At 39.5% G+C, this 17,735-nt stretch overlaps 7 protein-coding genes and 1 non-coding gene across 8 annotated transcripts; 3 read left to right on the forward strand and 5 right to left on the reverse strand. All coding sequences in view use genetic code 12, as the record gives it.

Moving 5' to 3' along the window:
* Positions 1-960: 960 nt before the first annotated feature.
* On the reverse strand, positions 961-3,113 carry CCT6 (chaperonin-containing T-complex subunit). Its single transcript, XM_064920702.1, has one exon. The coding sequence runs from the start codon at positions 2,899-2,901 to the stop codon at positions 1,234-1,236; it is 1,668 nt and encodes a 555-aa protein (XP_064773390.1). The 5' UTR covers positions 2,902-3,113; the 3' UTR covers positions 961-1,233.
* A 759-nt stretch (positions 3,114-3,872) lies between these two features.
* On the reverse strand, positions 3,873-3,946 carry RJT20DRAFT_t112. The gene has a single exon. It is a non-coding gene; the product is annotated as a tRNA-Ile (tRNA).
* A 573-nt stretch (positions 3,947-4,519) lies between these two features.
* RJT20DRAFT_56096 (uncharacterized protein) lies at positions 4,520-5,747 on the forward strand. The gene has a single exon (XM_064920705.1). It carries the CDS (start codon positions 4,620-4,622, stop codon positions 5,499-5,501), a length of 882 nt encoding a protein of 293 aa, XP_064773391.1. The 5' UTR covers positions 4,520-4,619; the 3' UTR covers positions 5,502-5,747.
* Positions 5,660-7,171, reverse strand: RJT20DRAFT_56089 (methionine aminopeptidase). The gene has a single exon (XM_064920704.1). The coding sequence runs from the start codon at positions 6,931-6,933 to the stop codon at positions 5,818-5,820; it is 1,116 nt and encodes a 371-aa protein (XP_064773392.1). The 5' UTR covers positions 6,934-7,171; the 3' UTR covers positions 5,660-5,817.
* A 638-nt stretch (positions 7,172-7,809) lies between these two features.
* Positions 7,810-8,752, reverse strand: RJT20DRAFT_56083 (cytidine deaminase). The gene is made up of 4 exons (XM_064920703.1): positions 8,592-8,752; positions 8,439-8,475; positions 8,263-8,377; positions 7,810-8,115 (listed from the first exon to the last, which is right to left on the reverse strand). The coding sequence occupies exons 1-4, from the start codon at positions 8,671-8,673 to the stop codon at positions 7,891-7,893; spliced, it is 459 nt and encodes a 152-aa protein (XP_064773393.1). The 5' UTR covers positions 8,674-8,752; the 3' UTR covers positions 7,810-7,890.
* Positions 8,753-9,771: 1,019 nt separating this feature from the next.
* RPT5 (proteasome regulatory particle base subunit) lies at positions 9,772-11,633 on the forward strand. The gene has a single exon (XM_064917653.1). The coding sequence runs from the start codon at positions 10,135-10,137 to the stop codon at positions 11,419-11,421; it is 1,287 nt and encodes a 428-aa protein (XP_064773394.1). The 5' UTR covers positions 9,772-10,134; the 3' UTR covers positions 11,422-11,633.
* On the reverse strand, positions 11,634-12,506 carry RJT20DRAFT_130101 (proteasome regulatory particle lid subunit). Its single transcript, XM_064917654.1, has one exon. The coding sequence runs from the start codon at positions 12,261-12,263 to the stop codon at positions 12,012-12,014; it is 252 nt and encodes an 83-aa protein (XP_064773395.1). The 5' UTR covers positions 12,264-12,506; the 3' UTR covers positions 11,634-12,011.
* Positions 12,507-13,023: 517 nt separating this feature from the next.
* Positions 13,024-17,601, forward strand: RJT20DRAFT_130103 (DNA-directed RNA polymerase III core subunit). Its single transcript, XM_064917655.1, has one exon. It carries the CDS (start codon positions 13,114-13,116, stop codon positions 17,461-17,463), a length of 4,350 nt encoding a protein of 1,449 aa, XP_064773396.1. The 5' UTR covers positions 13,024-13,113; the 3' UTR covers positions 17,464-17,601.
* The last annotated feature ends 134 nt before the right edge of the window (positions 17,602-17,735 follow it).

Here is a 17,735-nt window from a genome sequence, read left to right on the forward strand (position 1 = left end):
TATTTAATCAGAGCGCTTTTCCGGCATTAGCGGTCTTGCGGCACTTTTAATTTTTTTTGCATCAACACTCATAACCTGCCATCTCAACTATATTTTCTATTATTCGTTTCCACTGGTTGTAGGTTTAAGGTATTAACTTTTTAAGGAAAACTGTACGAATGCTGGAACGTGATGTGAGAGAGGAGAGCATCATCAGACTTTTCTTGTTATGGCAACATTTTGCTTTGTTAGAATAGACATGGTTGCATCTGTAGAACTACAAACAAGATCAAGTATTTGTAATAACGTAGTAAAATGACAGGAGTTCATAATCCCTGAGTGAGGACTTACTCTTCCGAATATTCAATAGTTACTTTTGATAGTCGCCACAGGGGAACGTTGACATACCTCGCTTATATGGCCTCAAATTAGAGTTTAATGTACACCGTATTGCTGCCTTTCCCCTCCATAAAAAAATTACTGCCGCTGCCAGTAAGAGTGCTGGTGTACAGCTTGTCTCGAAAATATCGACTACGGTACATGCAGATTGAAGCTACGTCCCCTCCCCTATCGGGAACGATATAACTCGCCTAATAAACCCGATTTATTCTCTGCTTGAGCCATTGCATGTGATTGATTTGCTGTATGCTATATGACATTGTTTGCCAAAGTTCTCTTGCCATCGTCTCATCCTCCAGATTGTGATCACCGGTACAGTCAAAAAATCTGCGCGACCCTTCACCCACTTAACCATCTGGATTATCCACTATATCGTGAACACTGGCTCCCGAGTACAGCCCCGATGTCCGCCAAATCCCCCAAGTGGCGGAAACCTCCCAAACTCTACCGTGGCTTGCTGCTAGAAAATAACCCATTTTTATGATGTACCCTGCATATTTCCATTGCATATAGGCATTCTCTCTTTTTTTCTACGATGTCTATAAGGTGATTTGGGGCCAAATGGAATTTTAACTATCGATATTTGCATCTGGAATTTATCTTGGTTATTATCTCTTGATAAGGTGATATCAAGTTGTGCAACCTTCGGTGCACCTCGCTTCAGTTTTTTGACACTAAATCATTAGCTATAGAAATACGACAAGAAAGATCCATTTAGTAAATTCTTACTAACTGGAAAAATTTAACCTCTCTATTGTCACCTTATTGTTGTAAATGAAACGCGTTTATATACATTGCTGTTGCCAATTCTTTCTGGTGGTATTAATGTCTGACTATATTATTGATTCTATATATTTACATCATTGGTGGAGCACCCATTGGAGGTTGTCCTGGCGGGCCGCCGGCCCCTCCTTCTTTCAAGGACGAACGGCCCGCTTTTAATAATTCATCGCACAACAATAAATTGGAAGCAATGCCTGTAGCAGCAGAAATGGCATTTCTGAACACTCTGTACGAGTCCCAAATTCCTTCCACAGTTGGATCCATAGGTTCACCTGATTTCAAATCCACACCAACGATGTGGTCTTCAGCAATCTCATCCTGGCAATTGGAAATAGTTTCCAACGAATCCAAGCCAGCGTTAGTTGATAAAGTCTTAGGAATAACTAAAAGAGCCTCAGCAAAAGCCTTGACACCAGATTTATTTCTTCCCTTCAATATCTTCTTACTGTCTGCTGAGTGTAATAAATGGTTGTTGCAACTTAACCAGAAGGCACCTGCACCTGGTAATATAGCTTGATCCTTCAATACGTTTGACACTGATCTTAAACCGTCTCTGATGGCATCCTTGGTTTGCTGTAATACGTGGTTGTTGGAACCTTTAATTAATATGGTTGCTGATTTAGGTTCCTTGTTTTCAGTGACATAGGTGAACTTATCTTCACCAATACTATTTTCATACACTAAGCCGGAGAAACCCAAGATTTCTGGTGATAAATCATCAACCGAGTTCTGAGCTTCACCACCACAGATCAATTGCAATCTCTCCATATTTCTTCTCTTGGCTCTTCTCAAAGCTAATATACCATTCTTGGCTAAAACATCCAAGGACATAGGATCAATACCCTTCTGGTTGATAATGACAAATCCCTTATTGGAATTGAGTTCACAGACCTCGTTCTTCAATTCTATAATCTTCCTCAACTTCTCATCTACAAACTTTCTTTCTGAAGCTACTAACTTCTCTCTTTGTTCTGCGCTTGAGTAAAAGAAACCCGAATTGACCTCAGTTTTCTCGTATTCTAACGAAACATTCAAGATCAAGACATATGCGTTTTCGACACGCTTAGGCATGTCTGGATGTCTAGCTCCATGGTCCAATACTAAACCTCTGATTAATTCGGTATCTTTACTGTTACCGTTTTGCATAGTCATTATTTCTATCATGTGCAAATCGATACCTCTATCCTCCTCACCTTTGACACTCAAGACAGCATCGGTGACAATTGGTGTCAACACATCAGTTAATTCCGCTGTGACCTTGGTTGCCAACGAGGTTCTGGCAATCTGCAATAAGAATTCTCTATCAAAGCTTTCTGGTGTCTGTTTGAATGTGTCCAAGTAGTTTAAAGACTCTTCTCTAGCAGTCTCGAATCCGTCAACAATCACTCTTGGATGCACACCTTCACTTATGAATCTTTCTGCTTGCTTTAATAACTCTCCAACCAACAAAATCACGGTGGTAGTACCGTCTCCGGTGATTTCATCTTGCGCAGTGGCGGCTCTAGCAATCATCACAGCAGTGGGATGCTGAATTTGCATCTCTGTCAATAAGACCTTACCATCTTTGGTCAATTTTAATCCACCGGATCCGTCAACTAAGAGCTTTAATGTACCCTTTGGTCCCAAGTTCGATGCCAAAACTGACTGAAGTCCCTGGGCGGCGGCGATATTCACTTGCAAAGCTTGAGACCGTCTAATAGACTCAGCTTTTGGGTTCAATAATTGGATAGAAGTCGACATATTTCAACCAATTTTCCTGTGTTTTTCTCGATAAATCGCTTCTAATTACTCACAAGAATCCCCGAAATCAACTACGACACTCTTAAGATCCTATTTCTAGCTTCTAGAGTATGTTGATCCTACTTGACTTTTGTTAGCACAAACCGATTTTTAGCCTTCAAATCGAAAAATGAATTTTTCAACGCGATTTGGGAGACGGGGTTACCCGGAGAGAGTAGGTGCGATGTGTGCAGGAGAGACTTATATAGTAATTGTAGGGTGGTTGATTGAATATGGTCAAAGAGTTGATATTGGAATGGAAATTGAAATGTTATGTATAAGTGGGAATAAGTGAGTTGGGAGGTGGGCTGTGATAAAAAATGGATTCCGAAGAAAATTGAAACTTGAATATTGAATATTGAAAATTGAAAAATTGAAAAGCCTCTATACTTTTTGGAGGAGGTGGTGGTGGTGGTGGGCGTGATGTACGGTGTGTTTGGGCATGCAGTGTAAGACTTTAAGAAGTGAAGTGGAGTGAAGAGAAGAGACTATAAGAGAAGAGAAGAGCTAGAACGGATCACTAGGTTGTGGTAGTTGACTATTAAAAATGCTCTCACCGTAGTAGTTTTATTAATGGCTGTGAAATTACAGTAAAGGAGGCGTATGCTGGTGCCAAATTTAAAGGCATATTTAGGACACAGTAAGTCTAAACCCGAGAGACCTATCGAACAAGGCATATAATATACCTCATCATATTAGCATTCTTCACTCGCATATATCATCTAACCTACGAAACGATAGGAAGTTTCCATTATCGTCTCTTCCTCTCGTTTTTGCTTGGGGGTTCCAATCACAATTTTGCAGCCGCCGTCTTAGATCCATTCAAAAAAAATTGAATGGTATCTTGGAAATCCAACTTCCGCTAGCCATTTGACCTGGACTCATATCAGCCTAGATACTTTGGGATAGATAAAACCCATTCAAAAAAAATATGGTCCCTAGCAGGATCGAACTGCTGATCTTGGCGTTATTAGCACCACGCCTTAACCAACTGGGCCAAGGGACCTTTTATTGTCTCAACATTTGCTATCATTTAAGAAGACGTGTTCTGAAAATTTTTAAACATCCGTGCCGCAACGAAATTTCACTTTTTTATGGATTAATCATGAAAGGAAGCGTTAAATGACTCCCTAGCAAGTCCTAGTAAAAGTAGAATGATCTTCATCTAGGCAAATGTTGTCAGATTATAAAACTATTCAATTTTTGGGTCACAAGTTCCTGATTTTGCAAACACAAGTTGTATGTTTTCAAATCTTTTTCAACTAAATTGCAATACTTTTATAAATTTAACATTTTAACAATTAGTTCAATCCATTTTTTTAAATGACTTCTTCACAATACTTTCGGTTACATATCTGATTATAGGCCATAATACCATAACTTTGATGCTAACTTCCACTCAGAGATACCCAATAACCCAAACCATAACCACTACAATACTATTCCTTTCAATTTATTGGTAGCGCCTCACCTTAAAAAAAAGATCAGCAAACAAAAAAAATAATAAAGTTAAATAAATCCGTTTTAAGATTTAAGATTTAAGATTTAATATTTATATATTCTTATTCTTCTTTATCTTAATGGCTTGTGACAAGTTACTAAAGAAAATATAGAAATCTCAGGATAATTCGTCAGGATAGTTTGTAGTAAGATATATAGCTTTATTTATAGGAAGTAAGATGGAAGATAATATCTTTTTGCCGGCAAGGCAATTTCTTGTGAAAGCACAGGATGAAAGAGAGAAATTAATCCGTGATTGTAGAGATATCACGGCATATTCCAAGAAGATCATCTTCAGTGCCCATAGAATTAAGCAAAATAAGGTCGATAAAAGCTTGTATAAGCAGATCATGGAGAATTTTAAAATAGTTTCCGAAAGAATTGCAGCAGTAAATGAACAATACAATTGCAGCCCCCAATTGGATCTGCTTAAAGGGTCTGTTTCAAATGCTTGTGAAGAGATGATTGAAGCGTTTACCTTCATCTATTATGTGATGACGAAGAAACTATTATCGTATGAAAAGCTTATGTATATCTTAAGGTCTATGATAGCAGCTTGGGAAGGAGGAATATTGAATATTGCTATTTTGCATCATGCTCTCGATGTGCTATTATTCGAAGTTGTTTCCAATACCATAATAGCTCTAGAGGAGAAAGAAGAACCAGGAAAAGAAGATATAGAAATTTCTATTATATCACAAGCAGACTATTTTGTAGGACTTTTTGACTTGACAGGAGAAATTATGAGATATACTATCACTAATTTGCGGGATTATCAATCGGAAGTGGTGAATCCTAGTGGTTTCGAACATTTTTTATTCATGAAGAGTCTATACTTCGAAGTTTCAGATTTGCTAGATCGATATCCGAATTTGAACGTGAATAAAGGAATATGGAGCACCTCATACAATGGAAAAGGAGTAGCTGTGCTTCGAAAGAAATTGGAGGTGTTCAAAGAATCAGTAGATAAGATTGAGCAGTCGCTATGTGATGTATTGATACGGGCAAAAGAAGAGATATACCTAAGAGAATCTTTGGCAGAGAGAGTGGAAATGACGTGAATGGGTAGCAGGGAAAGGATTAGCAGAGAAAGGATTAGTTTTGCTTAATATGTTTACCAATGGGTAATCACACGAAGGGGAAAGTTAGAAACATAGCTTACCTAATCGAATAGAACCAAATTGACTGTAAACAGAGATGAGCTCTTGTCCATGCCAATAGAAGAGTTTGGAACGCTGTTGTATATGGAGGCTGGAACGAGTTAGAATTACAGAGACTTACGTTAATGAATGAATGTTGTCATTAATATGCTACTCTACTTAGTATTGATTCTCAGACCCTTTATTTCTCTCAGACCTATTTCGCTGATAACAAACATTAATCCTCGATTCTTGGAACAGGCCCTCCTGGGGAGTTAGCAAGTCTAGCAGTTAACACCTCAACTCCATCTTCTGTTACAACCATCATGTGCTCAAATTGAGCAGAATACTTACCGTCCAAAGTAGTTGAGGTCCACTTGTCTGGCCACAACGTGTCTCTATAGGTTCCCAAGTTTAACATAGGCTCAATAGTGAAAACCATACCTGGCTTGGCAATACCAACGGCCTTATTCTTAGCATAATGTGGAATGTTTGGTTGACAATGGAACAATTCTCCAGTACCATGGCCACAGTAAGTCTTAACAACGGAACAACCATTCTTGGTAGCGTGTTCTTCGATGATGTTACCCAACTCTCTGAAAGCAATACCTGGCTTCACAGCAGCAATGGCCAAATCCAAAGCTTCTCTAGTGGTTTCCACCAATCTGACGGTATCTTTGTCACATTTGGCCTTGTCTCCGACATAATATGTTTCGTTCAAATCCGTGTGGAATCCCAAGTAATAAAGAGAGATGTCAATATTTACAATATCTCCGTCCTTTAACACAGTCTTATCTGGAATACCATGACAAATAGTCTCGTTGACAGAAGTACACACACTTTTTGGGAAGTTGTAGTAATTAAGTGGCGAAGGATAGCAGTTTCTCTTTAAACATTCCTTATGTACCACGGCGTCAATCTCCTCAGTGGTGATACCTGGCTTAACAATTTTTGCAGCTGCATCCAAAACTTCTCTTCCATAGATGGAAACCTTTCTGATCTTCTCAATCTCCTTGGCTGTGTGAATAGGAATCTTTCCGATTCTGTCATTCTTGATCTCACTAATTGGCTTACCAGTTTGGGCATAATCTGGTAATTTGATGTGCTTAGGAATGGCTCTTCTTGGAGTCAAAGGGTAATTTGGTCTCAAATCTCCAGCAAAGCTGTAAGTTGGGAATGGGTTATATGGCTTTCCGTCTTCAGCCTTGTGAATAGCCTTGTGGGACGTCCAACTAGAACGGAAACAGTTCTGGCCACAGAAGACGTTTGAGACGCCTTCCTTCAAGCAAACCGGGCATTTCAAATTGGAGTCGGTTTCCTTGCCACAAGTTGGAGCAGCACAAATACTAGGCATTATGCGAGAATGTTTTAGACTTGTTCGAGACGGTTTTTTTTGTTTCTAATACCGAATTATCTATTGGTATAACGACTCTAATCAATTATCACTAATCAATTTGGTACAAAATAGTTCACTCAAATCGTGGCTATCTCTAGGTTATCTCTACGACTAACCAATTTCAACACAAAAAAATGCAATAACTCCCTGAAGATTAACTTTGTCTACAATATCAAGTTCTTAAAACTCAATTACTGTCTTTTCCAACACAACGGTTATCCAATGTAATCGTCAATAAGGCAAACTGAACTCTTTTTATTGCAAATGAAAAATGAATTTTTTTTCGTTTTTGAAATCATCGGAGGGGACTGCATACAACTACAAAGCGTGATTTTCGGCCAAAAGAAGACGCAGACAGGCATGTTGGAGGTAGAAAATAAAAAAGCGTAATTTGCATCGGAGAAATAGGCAGTGAGAGGGTTGCAGTTGAATTTCACAGCCAAAACATGGGCGATGCGTGGAGGGAGAAGAAGGTGGGATTGTCAGCAAGAAATGGGAGATTGAGGATTGGGAGGTTGAAGGGATGAGAGTTGAGTATGAAGATGTACACAACAAGCTTATCTTGAAAGATCCAAAAAAAAGAAGTTGAAATTGAGTATGAGTAGCATTCCGGAGAAGAAGTGAAAAACCACTGGAATGGAACAGTGGTTCTCATCCGTGGAAGGTTGCCACAACCAGCACAAGAAAATGCTGCCCAATTCAGAAGAAAAGGAGGTTGCGGCTGAAATACCATGCCTTGAGGCATCTTATTCATGCATCCAGTTGCTACAATGAGCCTGTAAAAAGTAGCTATTCAGTCTAGGATGATATTATTATTAAGACGGAAAATACTATATATACAGTGTACGAAGACACGGGCAACGGAGATATGTAAAAGTATAGGACTAAAAATGAAGGTGGAAGCTCGTTAAAGCTTCACTTGTAGTGCTCTGGATCGATTCCCAAGTTCTCAGGACCGAAACTCAATGGTAACAAGTCCTGAAGGTATACCTTTTGGAACTTGCCTTTGGTGCCAAACATATAGACTGGAACAGAAGGACCGAACTCTCTAATGAATTGCCTGCAAATACCACATGGAGTGATAGGTTCTTCCGAGTCACTTGAAATGGCGATCAATTTCAACTTTCTGTGACCTTCCAACTAAAAATGGTTAGTATAAAATAATAAAGAAAACAACCTAATAAATAGTGACACGGATAAACTAGAATTATGTAACAGTATAGCCCTCCCAATGGAGTGCATTTCGGCTTTGCTAGACTCTAATGTCTCCCTCATACTAATACATACCAATGCTTTGGAAAGTGCTGTTCTCTCAGCACATATACATGCGCCGTATGCAGCGTTTTCGAGGTTGGCTCCAGAGATATACTCTCCAGATTCCGTCATTAGTGTGCATCCAACTCTAGAGGAATAAATGTTAGTAGACTTTCTTTGACGTGAAGTTCGATTCCGTTGTTACATACCTGAACTTGGAATATGGAGAATAGGAGAGATTTCTGGCTAAAGTACGGCTTCGTTAGTACAAGGTTCCAAAGTGAAAAATTATGAAAAAAACTGGTTTGCGGGGGGACCATTCCAAGAAGGCGTTTTATTGTAAGAATACATGAAAAACTTACCATCTAAGACCTTTTGCTGCAAAAGGTCGAATTCCTCCGCTGAAATCTCGTCGTGGTCGGTGTGAATAGGCACGGTAGACATTTGTCGAGTACTCTAGAAGGAGATCAATGAACTTGGGAAGAAATACGGCACTATCTTCAATTACTTCGTCCATCCAAATCTGTCAAGTCGGCGTACGAGCGATCTTTTTGCACCCCCACGCTTGGCACGTGACATCAATAGAGATTTTCTTATTGTTTCTATGTATGGGCTAAAGATATGGAATAGATTAGCAATGGGTGAAAACGAGATAAAAAGTAGTAGTTGTTAACATTACTATGGATGTTTATGGTTTTGTGTTGTGAGTCTGAGAACATGAAAGAAGTCACTTTCTTTTGAAAGAAATATGTTATATAAAAAGTCATTTCCTTTATATTCGTTGTTTCCATTAAACAATGGGCGATTACTTCTACAATTATTGATCACTCAGTAACTTTGTATGATTCTCGGTGTCAGTTTCCCATACATTTTATTATACTCTGATTAGAATGTCGTATGCTTAAGTTTCTTAACAGGCATAGTGCTTAGCAGTGACATAATTAGTATTTGACATAATTAACACTTCACATACTTACCATACTTAGCTAGGTCAACACTTCACAAACTTGACATACTTGACTTATGTATACTTTAACATATAATATGCTTAATTTACTTGCCCTACTCAAAAACTCACATTCCTAACATATGCTCTTACTTAGCATACTTCACATAGTTTTACATACATAAAACACGTACTTAACATACTTAACATACTTCATATACTTTAACACATTCTATATTTCCCATACCTTACATACTTTGCATTTTCACACTCTTCAAAACACTCTATACTTCCCACAGATAACCACAGAGGATCCACTGGTCATTATACATTTGACAGCCAATACATTTGACAGCCCATTACAGCTTCTTCACAGTCACTCTCATAAACACTACAACACTACAACACTATGGCACACGAACACACTAACAATCACACTAACACTAACACACTAACACTAACACTAGAACACTTAGTGTGCACTACCATAACCCATACATATCACATGACCCAAAATCACATGACTAAACTTTTTCTCAGTGGCGACAGCGAAAGTTGAGAATCAAACGCCAAATGATTTACTCCACTGTTTAATTCATTACAACCATTAGCAGTTCTACACAATTGCATACGGCGATTGAAGTAAAAAATCGTGTTCAAGACATAGAAAGTGCCCTGGTATTAGTAGTTGAGTTTTTTTCTCTCCAAAAATCCCGTTTTTGCTGTTGTTTGTTGAAGCTTTACCGTGTTCAGTTATCGATTTACAACCACTCTACATTTAGACGTTGGATAGTTCAAAAGTACACAAAATTGCCATAAAAAGCCATTGAATAATCGAATCATCGAAGAAATCGAACAAAAGGCAACGAATCTCTATTCAACAAGCCATTTTCCGTTATAATTCACTTACCATACGACGTTTATTCTCACCACATAACACATAAATCACACCAATCACAATGTCGACTCTTGAAGAACTCGAAAACAACCAACAGGACGACTTGATCGACCAGGAAATCCTTTCTTCATCAACCTCCGATATCATCAACAGAACAAAGCTTTTAGATAATGATATCAAGGTGATGCGTTCGGAGTCCCAACGTTTGACCCACGAAAAGACAGTGATGCTTGAGCGCATTAAAGACAACCAAGAAAAGATCAATAACAACAAGCAATTGCCCTACTTGGTAGGAAATGTTGTCGAGTTATTAGACTTGGATGCTGAAAAAGAAGCCTCCGAACAAGGAGCAAATGTAGACCTCGATGCCGCCAGATCAGGAAAGTCGGCAGTTATCAAGACCTCTACAAGACAAACCATATTCTTGCCACTTATTGGTCTTGTAGATCCATCAGAATTGAAGCCAAACGATCTTATCGGAGTTAACAAGGACTCTTACTTGATCTTGGACACATTGCCTTCCGAATATGACTCGAGAGTCAAAGCTATGGAGGTGGACGAAAAGCCAACAGAAGATTACTCTGATATCGGTGGTTTGGACAAGCAAATTGAAGAGCTTATCGAAGCCGTGGTTCTTCCAATGAAACAAGCAGAAAAGTTCACAAACTTGGGTATAAAGCCACCGAAGGGAGCATTGATGTACGGTCCTCCAGGTACTGGTAAAACCTTGCTTGCAAGAGCTTGTGCTGCCCAATCTGGAGCTACATTCTTAAAGCTCGCTGCTCCACAATTAGTGCAGATGTTCATTGGTGACGGTGCTAAGTTGGTAAGAGATGCATTTGCCTTAGCTAAAGAAAAAGCTCCAACAATTATCTTCATCGATGAGTTGGATGCTATTGGAACTAAAAGATTCGACTCTGACAAGAGCGGTGACAGAGAAGTGCAAAGAACCATGTTGGAACTTTTGAATCAATTGGACGGTTTCGGATCTGATGACAGAGTGAAAGTATTGGCCGCCACTAATCGTGTGGATACATTGGATCCAGCTCTTTTGAGATCTGGTAGACTTGATAGAAAGATTGAGTTCCCATTACCATCAGAAGAAGCCAGAGAGTCGGTGTTGAAGATTCATGCTAGAAAATTGAACTGTGACAACAATTCCGTGAATTGGAGAGAATTGGCCAGATCGACAGATGAGTTCAACGGTGCCCAATTAAAGGCAGTTACTGTGGAAGCAGGTATGATTGCATTGAGAAACGGAAAGTCCATAATAAAGCACGAGGACTTTGTTGACGCGATTGGAGAGGTCCAGGCCAGAAAGAGTAAGTCTGTGAACTTCTACGCTTAGACTTGTATATTTAGGAATAAATATTGTGCATTAGACGGAAGAGGTTGCATAAATACCTTGCTGTAGACAATTGAAGTGGTTGTCTAATTGCCTTCATATTTAAGTAATTGTCCAACATATTCTTAGCGTATGTTAAATTTCTTCTACAAGCTGATAAATGTGTTCTACATCCTGATAATGGTTACATCCATGATATTACAGCAATACCAATATTCTTCTTTAATATAATTTATTATTCGGTATTTACTTTAAATGAGTAAACGCTATGGTACAAGTAATTGGTTTCTTCTATAAAAGGATCAATTGAGCTAATGAAACTTGTAGACGTAATTTGAACATCTTTCAATATTCACTTACACCGAAACATCTGACAACAAAAGTATAATGGAAAATATGCATTTTGACTACCGATTTTGCTCAATTTCTCTCATCTTGAAATACAGACGGCATTTAAATTTCCAATCTATTCAAAGCTCACAGCTCAAACAGATCCCTTTTCACATTAGAACGAAACAAATCCTTAGCATCACGATCTTCACCATGATACATGACAAAACACAACACAACACAAAATGACCATCTTCAACCGTCTAATTGGCCGGTTTCAATGTCAGTTTGAGCTCATCTCTCAATTTCTTGGAGAATTCATCTTGATTGTCATCGTCATCCCAGTCTTCTTCCCACAAGTTTGAAGCATTGATGTGGTTGTTAGGTTCTTTGGTCCATTTGTCGTCTTCTGGGAAGTCTTCGAATTCGTCGTCTTCTTCCAATGTTTTAATCACTTTTTTTTCTTCAACGTCTCCAGGGACGGCACTGACAGGTGTAGCTTCGGAACTGGACATTTTTCAATACGAGATTCTACAAATAGACCAACTTAATCTTCAAAAGACACCGATTCCCCATACATTTTCTATGGTGATTTTTGAACCGCCACTGGAAATTCGATTTCGACATAATCACGTGACTTGGGTTCTTTTGGAGGAGACGTGTTATATGCGGTACTCTTATATCAGGTCTTTTAAGGGTCCATTTATTCGGGTGGAAATTGGGTAAATTGGTGAAATAACCAGTTAGAGGTGTATGGATGGACCGTGGCTTTCAAAAGGTATATAAATTTCAGTTTAAAATCCTTTTTAGTGCCTAGAACCTATGAGGTTCCTTGTTCATTATATACCCATATACCCATATACCCATATATACTGGAGAGACAAATACCTGCATAATAACCCCCATTACCTCCATCTCCCCATTATACACTATATACAATACTCTATACAATACTATATACTATACTCTATACAATTCTATATACTATACTATATACTGTAGAGTATAAGGTATAGGTCTCTTCTAAGTAGATTTTCTTTCAAGTTAAAATATGATTAGATGTATATTCCCACACACCCACCCACATCTACCTTCACTTCCCCAACTTGACCCTCCCCACTAACCCTCCTCTCAATCCCTTCTTCTTCCTCCCCCATCTCCCATCACCCAAATCAAACCACGTGATATACACGTGACCACATCCAAAAAATTTCATTTTAACGGTTTTTCAGATCAGAAGAGTCAAAAGAACAGTGATGTCTTTTGAAGTTAACTAGCATTTGTTCGACTTGTACAAGTTCTTGTTGTTTCAGTAGCAATATCCCGGTTCGAGTCACACTTTGCGAGTCCATACATACAACAATCATGAAGGAAGTTGTTGTGGACGTTGCCCCAAAGTGCATCAAAGGACTCGAGTTCGGAGCTCTAAGCGCTAAGGACATAGTAGCCCAATCCGAGGTAGAAGTTCAAACAAGAGACTTGTATGACTTGGAAAAGGGCAGAACGGCAAAGACGCACGGTGCGTTGGATACCAGGATGGGTATTTCATCCAATTCGACGGAATGTGCCACCTGTCACGGAAACTTGGCTTCATGTCATGGACATTTTGGTCACATTAGGCTTGCACTTCCGGTGTTTCATGTAGGATACTTCAAGGCTATTATTCAAGTGCTACAATGCATTTGTAAGAGCTGTTCTGCAGTTCTCTTGGATGAACAGTCGAAAAGACTGTTTTTATCCGACTTAAGAAAGCCAAATATCGATAACTTGAGAAGAATGAAGATATTGAAGAAGGTTTTAGAGCAGTGTAAGAAACAGAGACGTTGCCTCAAATGTAACCATGTTAACGGTGTTGTTAAGAAAGCCGCTAGTGGAGCGGGTCCTGCTGCCTTAAAAATCGTTCACGACACATTCAGATGGATCGGTAAGAAGCCAACCCCAGAAAAGGAATACTGGGACCAGGAATTTGACCAGGTCTTTGCCAGAAACCCAGAACTTGAGAAGTTCGGTAAAAGAGTATATGATGATTTGAACCCATTGAAGACATTAAACTTGTTCAAGCAAATCTCACCTTCAGATTGTGAACTTTTCGGTATAGATCCAGCTAGAGGAGGAAGACCGGAGATGTATATCTGGAGATATCTTCCAGCTCCACCAGTATGTATCAGACCATCTGTTATGATGGATGCGCAATCTAATGAAGATGATTTGACCGTGAAGTTGACGGAAATCGTGTGGACTTCCTCATTGATCAAAGCTGGTATCGAAAAGGGTATCTCCATTAACAATTTAATGGAACAATGGGACTACTTGCAATTATCTGTGGCTATGTACATCAACTCCGATTCTGCCAATCCAGCACTTCTTCCATCCGCTGGTGGAGGAGGATCAAAGTCATCCAAGCCAATCAGAGGTTTCTGTCAACGTTTGAAGGGTAAACAGGGTCGTTTCAGAGGTAACCTTTCTGGTAAGAGAGTGGATTTCTCAGGAAGAACAGTCATTTCACCAGATCCAAACTTGAAAATCGATGAAGTTGCTGTTCCAGATAGAGTCGCCAAAGTGTTGACATATCCTGAGAAATGTACCCGTTATAATAGAAAGAAGCTTCAAAGATTAATCGTCAATGGTCCTGATGTTCATCCAGGTGCTAACTACGTAATGAAAGAGAATGAGGCTGCAAAGAGAAACTTACGTTTCGGTGACCGTATAAAGTTGGCCAAGAACCTTCAAATAGGTGATGTAGTAGAGAGACACATAGAAGACGGTGATGTCGTCTTATTCAACAGACAACCATCTTTGCACAGACTTTCCATCTTGTCGCATTATGCAAAGATCCGTCCATGGAGAACTTTCAGATTGAACGAGTGTGTTTGTACACCATATAACGCCGATTTCGACGGTGATGAAATGAATTTGCACGTTCCCCAGACAGAAGAAGCCAGAGCCGAGGCCATTAATTTAATGGGTGTCAAGAACAACTTGTTAACTCCAAAATCTGGTGAACCCATCATTGCAGCAACCCAGGATTTTATTACTGGATCCTACTTAATTTCGCATAAGGATTCGTTCTACGATAGAGCTACTCTTGTACAGCTCTTGAGTATGATGTCAGATGCTGACATACAGTTCGATATCCCACCTCCAACAGTGTTCAAGCCGGTGATGCTCTGGACCGGTAAACAGGTCTTCTCACTTTTAATCAAACCTAATAAGAGATCCAATGTCGTCATCAACTTGGATGCAAAGAACAAGACTTTCATTCCTCCAGCCAAGGGATTGCCCGCTGAAATGTCGCCAAATGATGGTTTCGTCATCATTAGAGGCTCTCAAATCTTGTCAGGTGTCATGGACAAGTCAACACTTGGTGATGGTAAAAAGCACTCTGTCTTCTATACTATTTTAAGAGACTATGGCCCAGAGGAGGCAGCAAATGCAATGAATCGTATGGCAAAATTATGTGCCCGTTACTTAGGAAACAGAGGTTTCTCCATTGGTATTAATGACGTTACTCCAGGTTTCGACTTGAAGCGTAAAAAGGAATTGATGGTAGAACAGGCTTACTTGAATGTAGATGAGCTTATTGACTTATACAACCGTGGAAAGTTGGAAACTCAACCAGGTTGTAACGAGGAACAGACTTTGGAAGCAAAGATTGGTGGTTTGTTATCTAAAGTTAGAGAAGAAGTAGGTGAAGTATGTATCAGAGAACTTGATTCTCTCAATGCTCCGTTAATTATGGCCACATGTGGTTCTAAGGGTTCTACCTTGAACGTGTCCCAGATGGTGGCAGTTGTCGGACAGCAGATTATTTCTGGTAATCGTGTTCCTGATGGTTTCCAGGATAGATCCTTGCCACATTTCACCAAGAATTCGAAGACTCCACAGTCCAAGGGTTTCGTTAGAAACTCATTTTTCAGTGGATTGACACCCCCAGAGTTCCTTTTCCACGCCATCTCTGGTAGAGAAGGTTTGGTCGACACAGCTGTGAAGACTGCAGAAACAGGTTATATGTCTAGAAGATTAATGAAATCGTTGGAAGATTTGTCTTCGCAATATGACTCCACCGTCAGAAACTCATCGAATGGTATTGTCCAATTCACATATGGTGGAGATGGTTTAGATCCTTATGATATGGAAGGTGATGCAAGACCTGTCAACTTCAAACGTCAATGGGACCATGCTTATAACATCACTTTCGAATCCGAACGCAGTGGTCTTTTACCTTATGAAATTATAGACCTTGTAAATTCCATTTTACATCCATTGGAAGACAGATTGGTAAGATACGATAACTTGGGTAAACTCTTACCACAAGAAGATTACGACAAGATAGAATACATAGATCAGAACGATGCTGAAAGAGCATACTACGGCACACTTCGTGAGTTCTTGACAGAGAAAGCGGAGAAGTTAGCTAAGCTTAGAGAAGCAAAGGGATTAAAGGCATACTTCACGAAGCCAAGTTCTAACGATATCTTAGCAGATGATTCTGACTTAGAATTGAATGCAGTTAATCAGCTCTTGAAGATCTCATCGAAAACGGTTGAGAAGTTCTTGGAGCAGAGTCTTTATAAATACTCGAGGGCTAAGGTTGAACCAGGTACCGCCGTTGGTGCTATTGGTGCCCAGTCTATTGGTGAGCCAGGTACTCAGATGACTTTAAAGACTTTCCATTTTGCAGGTGTTGCTTCCATGAATGTTACGTTGGGTGTTCCTCGTATCAAGGAAATTATCAATGCCTCCAAAACCATTTCAACTCCAATCATTAATTCTGTATTGGTTAACGACGATGACGAAATTGCAGCTCGTGTGGTCAAGGGTAGAATTGAGAAGACATTACTTAAAGATGTTGCTTTCTATATCGAAGATGTCTATAAGAATGAGATGGCCTATTTGTCGATTAAAATTGATTTGAAGACCATTGAGAAATTACAGCTTGAACTTACAATCGATAACATCGTCACAGCAATCCATAATGCACCTAAATTGAAGATTTTACCAGGTGATGTGGCCGTTTCTGGAAAGGACAGAATCAACGTTTTGGTCACATTACGTGAAACAAAGGCCGAGAGCTTGAAGAGTACTGGTTCTAATACAAATGAGCTTTTCTTCAGAATGCAACAACTTAGAAGAGCTTTGCCAAACATCTGCATTAAGGGTTTGCCTAACATTTTCCGTGCCGTCATTAACATTCGTGACGATGGTAAGAAGGAATTGTTAGTCGAAGGTTACGGTTTGAAGGATGTCATGAGCACCGATGGTGTGGTTGGTACCAAAACTACCACTAACCATGTCCTTGAGGTGTTTGAGGTGCTAGGTATTGAAGCCGCCAGAGGGTCTATTATCAAGGAAATTGACTACACCATGAGTAATCACGGTATGAGTGTTGATCCTCGTCATATCCAATTATTGGGTGACGTTATGACATACAAGGGTGAAGTTTTGGGTATTACAAGATTCGGTTTGAGCAAGATGAGAGATTCCGTGTTGCAATTGGCTTCTTTCGAAAAGACCACTGACCACTTGTTCGATGCTGCTTTCTTCATGAAGAATGACAAGATCGAGGGTGTATCTGAGTGTATCATTCTTGGACAGACCATGAGCATTGGTACCGGATCTTTCAAATTGGTGAAACAGTCCCATTATGATAAGAAGGTGTTGAAGATGAAACCTACGATGTTTGAGAGGATGTGTGAGTTACCAGCAGCTGCTTGAAAGTAGAGTTTGAGCATAAATCAGAGCACCGAGGAGTCCACAGAATGCTCAGCAGCGTATTCTGAGGTTATTAAAACAAGCATATAGCATAGTGAGATGTATATTATTAAAAATTAATGTAAATATAGAAGAATCCGGAGAGATTTGTAGAAATAGTAGTTTGGGGAATACCTCTATCAGAAACGAATGAGTTCCTCTCCAACAGTATTTGTCGCATCGAACCCTATGGGCTTATACCATCCATGGCAAAGAAGGGTTATAGATAAGTTACA

This window comes from Scheffersomyces xylosifermentans (assembly GCF_036884685.1).
Source record: "Scheffersomyces xylosifermentans strain CBS 12540 chromosome Unknown RJT20scaffold_6, whole genome shotgun sequence".
NCBI classification, from domain to species: Eukaryota; Fungi; Ascomycota; class Pichiomycetes; order Serinales; family Debaryomycetaceae; genus Scheffersomyces; species Scheffersomyces xylosifermentans.